Source organism: Mus pahari, chromosome 3 (assembly GCF_900095145.1).
Source record: "Mus pahari chromosome 3, PAHARI_EIJ_v1.1, whole genome shotgun sequence".
NCBI classification, from domain to species: domain Eukaryota; kingdom Metazoa; phylum Chordata; class Mammalia; order Rodentia; family Muridae; genus Mus; species Mus pahari.
In genome coordinates, this window is record NC_034592.1 from 163,833,308 (window position 1) to 163,848,291 (window position 14,984).

General features: G+C 43.1%; 1 protein-coding gene across 4 annotated transcripts in view; it reads left to right on the forward strand.

Moving 5' to 3' along the window:
- The window catches only part of Dnajc5 (DnaJ heat shock protein family (Hsp40) member C5), a 34,086-nt gene extending 28,232 nt beyond the window's left edge, over positions 1-5,854 (forward strand). Inside the window, exons 3-6 of one of the 4 annotated variants that reach the window (XR_002380374.2) lie at positions 1,099-1,312; positions 2,249-2,420; positions 2,505-2,579; positions 2,852-2,940. Coding sequence is in view for 2 of the 4 variants with exons in the window: in XM_029536159.1 (XP_029392019.1) it covers positions 1,099-1,312; positions 2,249-2,420; positions 2,852-2,955 (490 nt within the window). In the remaining 2 variants the exon portion in view is untranslated. Of the gene's footprint in view, positions 1-1,098; positions 1,313-2,248; positions 2,421-2,504; positions 2,580-2,851 lie in introns of all 4 variants that reach the window. The other 3 variants (XR_003843448.1, XM_029536159.1, XM_021193819.2) reach the window with 3 other exon arrangements.
- Positions 5,855-14,984: the final 9,130 nt, after the last annotated feature.

Consider the following 14,984-nt stretch of genomic DNA (forward strand, 5'->3'; position numbering starts at 1 on the left):
TGCCTCTGCCTCCCTAGTGCTGGGATTAAAGGCGTGCGCCACCATGCCCGGCCTTGACAGGCTCTTTAACAGTTGCATTTTATCCTTATGTTCATAGTTTTATTCCTCAGACTTGGGATGCAGAGACAGAAGGATATCTGTGGGGGGCTGGTGAGATGGCTCAGCACGTTAGAGCACCTGACTGCTCTTCCGAAGGTCCTGAGTTCAAATCCCAGCAACCACATGGTGGCTCACAACCATCCGTAACGAGATCTGGCGCCCTCTTCTGGAGTGTCTGAAGGCAGCTACAGTGTACTTACATATAATAAATAAATCTTTAAAAAAATAATTCTAAAAAAAAAAAAAAAGAAGAAGGATATCTGTGAGTGAGGCCCGCCTGGTCTATGTAGTGAATTCTAGAATAGCCAGGATTATGTAGACAGACCCTTTCTCAAACAACAAAAAAAAGTTACACTGGTCTTCTCTAGCACCAAAAAGTAAACACACTTAAAGGATATTGCCAGCCCTCCCCAGACCGCCACAGGGTCAAGATTTGAACCCTGGGCATGGACAGAGTGTTTAAAGTGCTAAATGCTATATTTTAAAACAGTGATGGGGTTTTTTGTTTTTTTTTTNNGGGGGGGGTTTGTTTGTTTGTTTGTTTTTAATCTTGTCATTGCTGTTTGACTGGACTTGAAGAATGTTTCTCTTAGGTGTAATATGATACAGTAACCCAGAAAGGGGGTGGGATATTTTCACTTCAGATACTCTTGGGGTCCTTTACTTGTATTGTCCTAAATTATCCATATTATACTTTTCTCTGCCATCACCTTCTTCAAATGTGCAATTAGCATGCCAGGACACTGGGGGTTGGTAGGAGTGAGTGCTATAAGGTGTGCCCTACCCTTTCTTAGTACCCCAGGACTCCCCTTTGTGGGTATTTCCTAGTAGAAAGGATTATTCTAAAGCAGTTAGAGACTTCTTTTGACTCTGATGAGCCAGATCTCTGGAACGTTGACAAATGAGATGCTAATGGGTAAGTGTATCTTCCCCTGGACTCTGGTGGACAAATGAGAAATGTAAGACCAAGGTAGAGCCAGGAAATGGTTTTGGTTACAGGAAGCTGGCCCTGAAGTATCACCCTGACAAGAACCCTGATAACCCAGAGGCTGCAGACAAGTTTAAGGAGATTAACAACGCACACGCCATCCTGACAGATGCCACGAAAAGAAACATTTATGACAAGTATGGCTCGCTGGGGCTCTATGTGGCTGAGCAGTTTGGGGAGGAGAACGTCAACACCTACTTCGTACTCTCCAGCTGGTGGGCCAAGGTGAGCTGCCACACTGGAGGCATTGAGAATTCTAGTTCATAGTAGGACTACAGATGTTGAAAGACCTGTTCCTTCAGTCCCTTGGTGTGCTTCCTGGCCTGGGGCTGTCTTCTGTGTTCTGCAGCTGTTACACTGGCTTCTTCATGGCGAGCACAGCACACAGCACGCATGGAGCAGAACCGATTGCATCAACGTGGTAGTCTCTGATGCATGGTCCCAACTTACTGAAAAGATGGAGATATGTGTGGGCGGACTTTTAGTTAGCATGGGAGACTTAAAATCTTACTTTAGAAACTCTTGACTTAACACCATTCGTTTATTTAATAGCCCTTTTGCTCCCCTCATCTGTCAGCCTTATACAAAGTCAGAGTAAATTATCCTGTAGTTCTTAGGTTTAGGTAACCTGATTTTGTGATTTGGGGTTTTTACTGGTTAGTCTTCAATCTTTATAGTTTTAGAGAGAAGTCCATTAGAGATGTTTATAAGTGGAAACTAAAGAAGAGAACCATGCCATTTGAGTTTGGTGTGGAAGGTCAGCTGCACTGGAGTGGGGCTTCAGAGAAAGGAAGTCGAAAGTGCCTTGCTTTGAGCTGCAAAGCAGAAAGCATACTTAGGTTCTGGCTGACGTTTGAGTAAAAGAGAAATAGAAGAGAAAAGGGGAAGTTACACTTTTCTGTTTCTAGGGAGGTAGTCAGACTAGGAAAACCTCATGGCTTGTGTTCAGTTCCATCTTTACAAATTACTTTTTATTACTTCTGCTTCTCCTGTTTTCACCCTGCAAGTTCTCTCTTGTCTACAAACTTTTCCTGAAAGATATACCCTTAGCATTAGTTGTATATACTGCAGCTCTTGACCTGTCTTCTCCAGGGAGGGTCTTGTGGTATGGCCTATGGGCCCTTGAGGCCCCATAGTGCCAGTCAGTATTCTCTCTCCCAGGCGCTGTTTGTTGTCTGTGGCCTCCTCACCTGCTGCTACTGCTGCTGCTGTTTGTGCTGTTGCTTTAACTGCTGCTGTGGGAAATGCAAGCCCAAGGCACCTGAGGGTGAGGAGACAGAATTCTACGTATCCCCCGAAGACTTGGAGGCACAGCTGCAGTCTGATGAAAGGGGTGAGTGTGCAGCCCAGGACCTTGAGAGTGTGTGGGGTGGAGCCAGCACTGGCCCTGAACGGTGTCAACTGTCTTGTCAAACAGGAGGGCACTGACACTGTGCCGAGAGTGTTTGTGGTGGCATCTGGGACTGTTGAGGTGTGAACGTGGACACTTGAGGTAAAGCAGGTGCAGGGAGCTGTTCCTGCCCATGAACTGGTAGCCGTAGATCTGAGGGACCAAAGGTGGGGTGGGAGGCAGGCAGGTGGGGAGGGCCGGGGGCTGGTGTTACCTGAGTCCACTGAGGAAAGTGTGTTGGGTGGAGGTCAGCAAGTAGCCTCTCCCCTGAGTGTCTGTCCAGGCGACTGAATGATGTGATGCAAGGACCATGTCGATGGGTACACAATACCGCTGCTGCCCTTGTGCGATGAGGTTGTCTGCTTACTTTTCAGAGGCTACAGACACACCGATCGTCATACAGCCAGCATCTGCCACAGAGACCACCCAGCTGACAGCTGACTCCCACCCCAGCTATCATACCGACGGGTTCAACTAAATTCAGGAGAGGCTGTGATTAGAGGATGAATCAGCATCTGGCCGCTGCAACCTTAGAATCACGAACTGTAGTCACTGAGATGGGAGGAAAGGCAGCGTCAACCTGACCTGCTGTGGCTGGTCAGGCCACTCCCACCTCCTCTAAGTCCACCCATCTGTCAACCCTTGATACATGAAGTGCGTAGCATGCAGTATTTAAAGCAGTGTAGCTACGGTCTTCTTCTGTTTTATCCCTTTTTTAATAGCATGTATGGATTATGTTCAATGTCTGTGTTGTGGACATGCTGAAGCTGGGCTGAATTAACTGGATGGTAGTGCTTTTTTGGGTTTTCAGCCAAGTGGGTCCAGTGAAGGTTCAGCTGTCTCCTTGTGCTTACAGGAGTCAGGTAAGCACCTGGAGCTACATCTCCTTGTTGGCCTCTGTGTCCTGTGATATGGTCTAGTCCATGGCTCTGATCTCATCCTCAAGGCTGCAGACAGGGCTCTGATTTCACCTGCAAAGGAGGGGACTGGGCCCTGTCTTCCAGGCACCACCAGCATCAGTCGTTTGCACGGTGTTCGTGTTGGGAAGCTTTCATAGGGTCTCTGCATCATCTCACTCGGCCTCGTGACAGTTTTCCTGTTAGATCTGCTATGGAGAGTGCAGGTATGCCCCTTCTGAAAGTGGGAGCACACTCTGTGTAATGGCACTATCGTGGGTCTCCTGGCCTTGTACACTGAAATCCTATCATTGGAGGCATGTCTCTTGCTGGTGTGTGGGAAATCATTTGTCTCTGTTCTGCACCTTTCCAGGTCAAAAGCTGGATTGACGGGGCCACAGCCTCCTTCCCTCATTCCTGGGTCATCTTCCACATTCCTTCAAGGCAACCTTTTAATCTTTTTTGGACTTTTAAGAACCACAAATGGCAGCACCTGCCACTTTAGTCATAGTCAGAAAGTCTCTCGAGTCCAGTTGTGGGTGGCATGTAGCTGCTTATACAGAGCTTGAGTGCCCAGGCTCCAGAACCTCCTCCCTGTGCTTGCCAGTGCTCCATCCCCTGCTTACCTTCACTTCCACCTGTCACCATCAATGCCTCTGGCAGAGCTGGAGTGTTGGGTTCCTGGAGCAGGTGGCTGGACCCTGGTGCTCCTGGCTCAGAAGGGTTGGCTTCTTGGGAAGCTATGGCAGTAGTCACTCAACCTGGGAGGCCAGCTCCAGGCCACAGAATTCCTTTGTAAACCTCTCTCCAGTCAGTATTCCAGTCTTGGTTCTAGGGTACCATGTTGGGTAGAGTTGAAAAATGTGGTTACCAGAGATTTGGAGCCACCCTACCCTTTTACAGTTAGCCAGATAGTTGTACCAGACTTCAATGAGCCAGGTTCCTCCAGAACCTTCCCGTTGGCTGCTGCTGCCCATCTGCATTTCCAGAACAGATGAAGAAGGAGAAGGCTCATGTGGTGGCTCAGTGGCCCAGACAAACCACCATGTGTTTCTGAAGCCCACCCCGTCCACCTCCTGGCCCCAGCTCACCAGGGCCTTCAGGACCAGATCAGGTTGTCAGGAAGTTACAAGAAGAGGCAGCACTGTGAGGACAAACATGGCAGTGATCGAGGGAACCCATCCAGATCCTGGGAGACACTGATGCCAGGGTTCCCAGTTGACCCTACAGCAGAGCTACATGAGCCAAGATCCTCCCATGGATTTGTTATGGGATAGTCACTAACATGCTCAGTTAAAAGTAATTTGTAAACATCAGACCTATGTCTAGATGTAGTGGGACATCCCTATAGCGCCAGCACTAGGGAGACTGAGGTAGGAGGACCTTGAGTTGTAGACCAGTCTGGGCTTACACAGTAAGACCCTGACTCAAATAAAACAACCTAAAAGAAGAATGAGAAATCCATTACTTGGCCCATATTTGGAACAAAGGAAAAAGAAGTCACTGGGCAACCTAGGGTGCTGGGCCCAGTACACTAGTCTTGGTGCCCTTTTCCCACAATGACCAGGAACCAGGTCCAGAGTTGTAGATGATTGGTTGCAATCTGGTAGCACATCTCTCCTGCATGCAGCTCTGTGGCCTTCTCCCTTACATCCTAGTGAGCTAGGTCCTGAACTGGAACTTGTGGTGCTGTTAGGGTGAGAGCACAGAAGTTCTGAACCTAGTGTCTTTTGGAATTCGTAAAGCTAAATAAATCATGTTGAACTTGAAACCCTCCATATGTAGAACAGTTTCAAAGTAATAATAGTGATTGCCGGGACCAGTAAGTTTCCTAACCTATCCCTGTGCAGACTCCCTTGCAGGGTTTTACTATGTTGATCTAAGGTCTCCTTGATTTCATTTGCCCTAAGCTAAGAACTGGTGAGTCTCAGGATCAGTCTGACTATTCTTGTCCAAATATAAATATTAAATATATAGAGAAACACACACACTCCCCTAACTCCTATACTGGTAGGCAATGTAGATGGTACTGTGGTGTGTTGCCAAGAGAGTGCTGGAATCTGTGCATGGAAGTTCATTCTGTGCAGTGGATACCCCTTCAGGACCAGAAACTGACCACTTCTGACCTACAGAAAGTAGTTGGGAGAGACCCTGGGGGACCCATCTACCAAGGCTGCTGGAGTGTAGATTTCTGTTTGTGCCCAGTGATGTCTTTCCTTGTCTTCCTTTTGACTGTATTTTAAGATTACTTTAGATGATTCTGTGCAATGTTTATGACCTTTCCTACCCTTCTAATGTTCAGTTAATACAGCCAGTACCCAATGGGGAAAAACCAGACTGGGTGATGGTGGCAGATGCCTTTAATCCCAGCACTTGGGAAGCAGAGGCGGGCGGCTCACTGAGCCTGGTCTACAGAACTAGTTCCAGGACAGCCAGGGCTACACACAAAGAAATCCTGTCTTAAGAAAAAACAAAAGAAAGAAACCAGTGCTTTCTGTGGTTAGGCAACTTTTTTCCCAAGTTACTTGCTGGATTTGTTCCTGAATCTCAAAGTCTCTTTTCAGATGTCAAGATTTAATATCAGTCAGTACCCATTGTCCTGCTGACCCATGGTTTCTATTACAGGCGAACCTTGTGTAAAGGAGGTGCCAGTGTTGCAGCTGGTAGTCTCCAGAGATAGTGACGTAATCATTCAAGCTGTCCCTGGAGGGTGTGGGTGCTGTAGTACAGAGAACCGGTGGGCCATGAGCATCCTACTTTGGCCTTCAGTGCACATTTTATTGAGGGACAGCTGTGAACAGTATAAACCGTGACTGATCTTATTTTTTTTCCAGTATTTTGAACTGTGAACCCATGTGTCCCAGCACTGGCTTGTTCCTTTTTAGTTTGGTTGAATTATCCTCCTATGGAAGTGGCAAAATCTATGTCTTTACTGTCCTTACAAGCACAGTGTGTGTTATCACATGCTGTGAGTGTGGGTTGTGGTGTGTGTCAGTGTGTGTACATATGTGTATATGTATATATCACACAGCAGGCCTGTCATGCCTCTGTTTGGTGGCAAAGCAACAAGTACAATAAAAGTCAGCTCCAAAACAGCCTGTGGTTTCTTGAAGTGTTGGGCAGGGGTAGGGTCTCCTTGCAAAACACAAAAGGAAACCCTAAGTTTATTGCGTACATAGATACATGGACCTGAATGCATAAACCCTGCCAGCATCGGCTTCAGATATATATGTGGATAAAAGGATGACCATATCAAATATATCCCTGGGAACCGTGTGAAGGTTGCCTGACCTTCAAGGATATGAGGGTCTAGGACATGACTAGAAACTCCTCTCTCTTGAAAACTAAGACTAGTTTTATGAGTACCGGATAAAAGTCAGTAATCTGGGTGCATGGAAAGGAGAGCCTAGTTGGAGTCTGCTGCCAAGGAAGGGCCTGGGCAGGTGCCCCATAGGGTGTGCTTTTGATATGTTTTCTAGGAAAGTGTCTCAATTCCAAGTTGGGGAAAGAGCTAAAAGCAAGAGCATGTAAAGCCTGTGCTAAGTTTACCCACTGCTAAAGACTTGTTTACAGCAGGGTACAAGCTGCTGTCAGTTCAGGCTGACTGATGTTCCTCCAAGGACCAAGCTGAAAGCCATGGTGGTTCCGAATGGTGAGCTGTCTAAATGTTGACCTTAAGTAAAGATAGCTGTTGTATAATAAATGTTTTCACTGCAGACCAGATAAGTGTCTTATTAGTGATTTCCTGCCAAATGTCATTTGTGAATTTGGCACTGAAATGGCACCTGATGTTGACCCCTGCTGGGTCCCTTTTGGGCTGACCCTCATTTCCTGGTCCAGCTGTGAGTACCCCCTCCCTCTCAGTTCTGATACCTCATTTCTGAATCTCATGACTAGAATGATGGAAAGCACCTGTTAGTCCCTTGCACCTTTAATTCCTGCTAAGGCAAGTAGATTTCTGTGACTTGTAGGCCAGCCTGGTCTGCAAGTCTACATAGCAAGTTCCAGGACAGCCTAGGCTACATGGTCCTTGGGGGAGGTGGGACATGAACAGACCTGTTAAATAGTCTAAGCCAAGGGTTGCTGGAGCCCTCACAGTGTGTCTGGCCCCTTAGTGGTTGAATTCTTGCCTAACAGCTCTGGCTTTTTACTTCAGAGCAAGCAACCATGCCCTCTGGTCTTGATGGCCAAACCAAGCCACTGGATTATGACTTCATCCGCTGTTTCTTCATCTTCCTGACTTGACACATCTCTAGCTTCTACTTGTAGCTTCTAGAAGCTTCCCTGCTGTTCTTCATATATAGTTGCTCATACTTTTGTAGTGAGTATTTGGGCTGGCCCTATTTCCAGTGCAGTGTGAACAAGATCTGGGGCAGCACACGATGGGGGCTACATGAAACTGGTTCTGGCATATGTGGCACTTGTTGATTCTGAGAGTGAGACCTTGACCACACAACATGCTTCTGTCCTGAATTAAAAGCTTAAGAGAAATGCATAGTGTAGAGGGCATCTAGATAGCTCAGCTCTTACTCAACTAGGTAGCTTTATCTCTGTCTACTGTTTGTCCTGGCCCTTTATATTTCTGAGAGATGTGGTCTATATAGTCTTCCTGGGTGTGTAATGACTGGTAAAAGAACAGCTCCTAGCTGTTATTGGCCCAGTTTATGCTCTAGCATTTCTTGATAGGATCCATCCTGCTGTGTCTTAACCATCTGGCCCTCCAGATGTCATGGTCCGGCGGGGATGGGGTGGGTGGGAATTGTGAGTTTCTCTGTACACACATGCATGCACACCTGACAGCAGAGTAAAAGCAAGTGTGGCCTAGAATAATGAGTTCAAGTTCTCATGTCCTTTTGTTTGGTGTCTGTGTTTCCCCCAGTACTGTGATGAGGGTTCAGTCCTGGGCTACTACAAAATCTATGTGTTCCTGGGGTGCCATTTAAAGACTGGAATGAGGTCCCTGTTTACAGCAGTACCAGCGTGAGACTGAGCCCCAAACACTTCTATTAGAGTGAAAGAAGACACCTTGACCATGAAGTCCCTCAGGTCTGACCAGGTCCCTCCTTGTCTGATCTGCACCCTGTCTGATGGGTGGAACCTTTTGTGTCCTTGATCACTTTTTCTTTTCTTTCCTTCCTTGCTGCCTCACTCTGTACCACTGGCTGGCCTAGAACTTGCTGTGTAGGTAACCCAACCATTACGACTTGGAGACAGAGTTTCTCTGTGTATCCCTAGCTGTTCTGGAACTTGCTCTGTACACCACGCTGACCTCCAACTCAGATCTGCCTGCCTCTACCTCTTGAATGCTGGGATTAAAGGTGTACACAACCACTACCTGGCTTGTCTTTTTAATTTGTCTGTGTATGTGTGGGTTTGCTTGTATGCATATGTATACCACGTGTCTACAGTACCTGTGGAGGCTGGAGGATGGTTCTCCTGAGACTGAAGTTATAAAATGGTTATAAACCATGGATAGACGCTGGGAATCAAACCCTGGTTTCTAGAAAAGCAGCCAGTGCCTTGACTGATGAGCTATTTCTTAAGCCTCTTACCCTTCATCTTAACATGAGGCTAGACAGATTGATTTTCCTCCCTCCCCTGACTTCTGTTTGTAGTACTAGAAATTGAATTTAGAGCCTCACACATACTAGCTAGGCATTTAGCCATTGAGCTACATTTCCAGTCTGATAAAACTCTTGAAAGGCTATTTAGTTGAAGCCAGTGTGTGCTTGTTTTTTGAGACAAATCCTTGGTATTTAGTCCTGTGAAACTACTTTTTGTTTTGAAAAAGCTGTACATGGTGGTGAATACCTGTAATTCTAGCACTCATAGGAGAGAGGCAGGAAGATTGCTGCTAGTTTGAGCATCCAGTCTGTCTTACATAATATGTCCCAGGCCAGCCAAGGCTATATAACAACCTGTTTTAAAAGCATGTACATGAACTAGAGAGATACTCAGTGGTTAATAGAATTTGATGCTCTTCCAGAGGACTAGATTTCAGGTTCCAGCACCCACATCTAGCAGCTCACAACTGTAATTACATCCTGGAGATCTAACACCTCTGGCCTCTTGCAGGCACCTGTGTTCATGTCCATATACCCACACGTAGATACATATACACATGACTTAAAACAAACAAACAAAAAAACAACTCAAGGCTTCAAAAAACATCCTAAGAGTATTAAGAATAAATACTTGAGAACTTCCCCTTAATACTGAAAACTAAGCAATTTGGTTCAGATTTCACATAAAGAAATAAAATGGAATAATGAGGCCCAGTTTGTATTCTCCCTCTGGTGGCCCCTAGTATGTCTATCTACTTGTTCTCTTCTTGGTGCCTGTTTGCTAGTGTTGGATCCCTAAAAACACAGAACCATAAATTACAAGAACGTGTCCATTTTAATCCCAGGTGTGGGATATGCAGCAACTGACTGTGATTTGCCTCTTGCTCTAAAGAAGCATGGTTTTGCAACCAACAACTCTCCATCTCTCCAGGCATTTACATACCCACTGAAAAGTCCCCAGAATAACAAATGTCACACGATTGCTGCAGCAGGCAAAACCATGCCTCTGCCAGAGCATGAGGCAAATCCTAGTCAGCTGCTGTGGACAATCTGAAGCAGCCTCATATCCCACACCAGGAATTAAAATGAAAACATTCTTATATTTCTGTGTTTTTTAAACCAAAATTCCAGAATTGTCACTGTAGGAAATTATAAACAGACGTTTACAATGATACAAACATTTTTCCTGTCAATAGCTAAGGTTTTCAGGAGACCTCTCCTGCTCAATTCTAACCTTTATCAGTTTTGATGATATCCACAACTTTTCATTTCCTGTGGAAATACTAGCAAATATGTGCCCCCAGTACAAAATTTCTGTATGCTCCCATTCTAACACAACCTTTATGTAGACTGATTTGATTGCACATTTTTTTCTATAACTCAGTGTCTCTCAGTTGCTGTTGTTCCTTTCTCATTAACATTCAGAAAATTTAAAGTTAACAGAGCACTATTTAGTCTATCCATGTGGGGTTTTTTTTAAAGATTTTATTTATTTATTATATGTAAGTACACTGTAGCTGTCTTCAGACACTCCAGAAGAGGGAGTCAGATCTCATTAAGGATGGTTTAGAGCCACCATGTGGTTGCTGGGACTTGAACTCTGCACCTTTGGAAGAGCACTCGGGTGCTCTTACCCGTTGAGCCATCTCACCAGCACCCCATGTGGGTTTTTATTTTTCCTTTTTGTTTTATAAGCATTTTTGTAAGGATTTATTTGTTTATTTTTACATATGAGTGTACTGTAGCTGTCTTCAGACACACCAAAAGAGGGCATCAGATCCCATTACAGATGGTTGTGAGTCACCATGTGGTTGCTGGGAATTGAATTCAGGACCTTCAGAAGAGCAGATGATGCTCTTAACCACTGAGCCATCTCTCCAGCCCGTTATGAGCATTTTTAAAGGTGTGATTAGATCTTTCTACCACCGCTTATTTTGTAGGATTATATGGCCTACTTGTAATATATATTATAATTTACATTATAATACACAAGGAATTGCTTCACTATACTGGAGACTGGGGCATTGTCAGTCCTAATTTGTACAGTCCATAATAGCTATTACATCCAGTACCTGTGTAATTACAGAATCATCCTTTTCAGGGCTCAAATCAGTTGCCCATTGAAAGCCTGAATATGTATCAATGGTATGGTGTACAAACTTTAGTTTTCCAAAATATGCAAACTTAAACACATCCATTTGCCTTTTTTGGAGGGTACCCCTAAAGTTACTTCCAGTGGGCAATGGAGTTTACTTATAAAAAGAACAAGTAGGGCTGGGCATGGTAGCACACGCCTTTAATCCCAGCACTTGGGAGGCAGAGGCAGGTGGATTTCTGAGTTCGTGGCCAGCCTGGTCTACAAAATGAGTTCCAGGACAACCAGGGCTATACAGAGAAACCCTGTCTCAAAAAAAAAAAAAAAAAAAAAGGCTGCTGATGAGATGGCTCAGTGGGTAAGAACACCCAACTGCTCTTCCGAAGGTCCGGAGTTCAAATCCCAGCAACCACATGATGGCTCACAACCATCCATAACAAGATCTGATGCCCTCTTCTGGAATGTCTGAAGACAGCTACAGTGTACTTACATATAATAAATAAATAAATAAATAAGAACAAGTAGGATATTTTTTTATAATTTCCTTGGCTTGTTGTCAGGTGAATTTTTTTGTCTTTAAATAGTAAACCATGTTTACTGTCAACATAGAAATGTCAAGGCTATAACACATTTCCTATTAATAACTGGTTGATTTTTTTTCATTTCTTAGTGCCAATAGACCTGGTAAGCTGGTATGAGATCAAATGTGAGTGATATATAATTCTAATGGATAAGTTTCTATTTTGGATTACCTGTCGCAGTTGCAAAAATAACAAGGTTAATTCTGAGTTATCAGGAATTAATTCAGCAGTTTCTATATACAAAAGGTCTCTTTCTGCATACTGAGAGTCAGTAATTATAGTAAGAGATTCAAGAAAATGTAATACCATAAGAACTGGGTATACCTCTGATTTTTGAACTGAAGTATATGGGCTGTGAATTACTTTGCTTATTTTGTATGACTTATATTCTGTCTTTCTCAGTATAGAATGTAGGTGCTTCAGGAATTGGTGTTCCTTTTACAATATGTGGGAGAATCCAATTAGTTTTTATAAACAGAGGACACTTGCTTTTAGGATATTTGTTGTTCCTTTCTCCCAAATAGTTGCTATGAGCTCTTGGCTTCACTGATTACCCATAATAACATATTCTCAGCATTAGTAAAAGGTACTACGATTTCTGTCGGATCTGTTCCTGACAATTGATGTAGTCTTATTCTACCTTTTATAATTAAATCAGAATCTTTTTCTATATAAACCTTTAGTCTTTTTTTTTTTTTTTACTTTTATGTGCTAAAAAAAAAATCCATTCCATAATACTATCTTCCTTTAGCATAATGAGTGCAGGAGGAAAATGAGTTGAAGACAAACTAACCAAAGTACAATCAAGTTTGGAATCTATGCAATCAACATATACATCTTGCAATCTCTTTTCTACCAGAGTTAATTCTCTCTGCTTCAACGTTAACCATCTTGAACTGTTTGAATCTGGATCTTCTTGTAACATTTGAAAATCTTGGGTAGGCTAAAGCCAATTAATGTCTTCCATTAATTTTTGAAAATCATTAAGAGTTTATAACTAAAAAAAAGGCGATAAAAAAAGATTATATAACTGATTTCTTCTGATCTGTACCTTTTGTGGTTGAATTTTTGTTGACATATTTTATAACCCAAATAGTTAATAGAATCTCCTCCCTGTAGTTTTTCAGGAACAATCTTTAACCCCTAACATAGCAGAATTCTTTGAATTTCCTTAAATATTTTCTCTAAAATAGCTTCATCAGAATCAGCCAACAAAATGTCATCCATGTAATGATAAAAATAACAGATTGAGGAGATTGCCTACAAATTATTTCTTGCAGTTGTTGCATAAAATATTGATATATAGTTGGACTGTTATTCTGTGTGGAAGAACTTTCCACTGATACCTTCTTACAAGATGACCATTATTATAAATAGGTACAGTAAAAGCAAACCTTTCCCTATCCTGCTCATGCAAGGGGGTGGTGCAGAAGCAATCTTTTAAATTAATTGCTATCATAAACAGTGCCTTAGATAATAAAGAATGTAAAGGCTGTAACAGACCCATTAGTTAAATTACTCTATTAACTGCTCTTAAATCTGTCAACATTCTCTGCTTTCCTGATTTCTTTTTTATAAAGAAAATTGTAAATTTTTTTTAATACAGGGGGATTCCATGGGCTGGTAGAGTCTTCTATATGTTGAGTCTCCAGCTGCTCTTGTACCAACTGATCAAGTTAAGAGCCATTGCTCTATCCACACAGCCTTGTCAGTCAACCATTTCAAGGGTAGGGCCTTAAGACCTAAGGTAGATATTTCAGCAGTGGTTCCTCTTACAGATTTAGGAACTCAATCCCTGCTATGTCCTGTGTTTGAACAGTTGTCACAGTCTGGAGGTGTTTTTGATGACATATATCAACACCTTCCCCGGGAGTATCTACCAGTCATCCCTTATCTCATCATGAGCTATCTCTGAGATTGCAGGAATATTAATTTGAGTACCCACTGTTGTAAATTTATGGGTATGCCAGCCACATAAGGCTTTAACTTTCATTTTTGACCTTCTGATACCACACCTTAAACCCATTGCACACTTCATTTTATCTGAGATAACTTTCCAATTCCTAAAACCTGGGCATAAACCTTTTGAAGTGGCCATTCTGAATTCCAAGATTTTTGTGAAATGATACAATGACTCCTATATCCACCTAACCTTCTTTTTTAATACCATTTAATTGCAATTTAAATTTTGGGCTCTGATCATTAATAACTGCTTGCCAGAACACACATTTTCCAGTACTTCCAAACTCTCATACTCTTTTTATTTTTAAGATTTATTTATTTATTTATTTATTTATTTATTTATTTATTTATTTATTTTTACATATGAGTGCACTGTAGCTGTCTTCAGACACACCAGAAGAAGGCATCGAATCCCATTACAGATAGATAGTTGTGAGCCAACTATCCAGTTGAACTTAGGACCTCTGGAAGAGTAGTCAATGCTCTTAACCACTGAGTCATCTCTCTAGCCCTTCTTGTGTTATTTTTACTAGAGCAGCATTGCCTTTGATGTAGGGAAACAATAGCTACTGAGCAGTCCTATCATGTGTTAAATTGCATCTCTCTTTTTACATAGGCCATAACTTTAATTTCTCCTTTGAAATCTTCATCTATAATTCTTGGATGCACAATGAATCCCTGGAAGTCTTTCCAAGATCATTTCTACTGTCCCTGAGTACAAAGAACCATAGACTTCAGTAGTTATTTTATAACATTGAGCTTTGGGAGATAGAGTAAGATGTTTACCTATGGCCAAGTCTAGAGGTGTAGGGGGTTGGTTTGGTGCTGATTGTATTCAGATGCTAAATTCTGTACCCCAAGATCTGGTTGCTCCAAGACTAGCAAATTCTCACGTATACCAGCCTTTGCTGTGTAAAACTTGCTCCACAATTTAAAACTACTGCTTAAATAAAACTGGTGGCAGCCCATTACTGGGGGTGGGGAGGATAGAGAGAGGTGGAGTTTTAGTTACTGGGCTGGGGGTGGCAAGTAGACCATGAAGAGAAGGAAGAGGAGAAGGAGAGAGAGGAGCTCAGAGAAGATGGAGAAAACAGAGGCCTCCATGAGTTTGATGGACCCCTAATCTAAATCTGCAACACTAATCCAGCTACTACCTCAACTGCCCTTCCCACATACTTGCTGTTTGAAATTCTCTGGGTTATTCCTGCTCCAGCACTCTGGCCTCCTAGGGAGGTATTTCACTCTGGCACCTGTTGCTGGTACATCACAACTCATGGAAGCCTCCTGTTCTCTTCCATCTTCTGAGCTCTTCTCTTCTTCTCTTCTCTTCTCTTCTCTTCTCTTCTCTTCTCTTCTCTTCTCTTCTCTTCTCTTCTCTTCTCTTCTCTTCTCTTCTCTTCTCTTCTCTT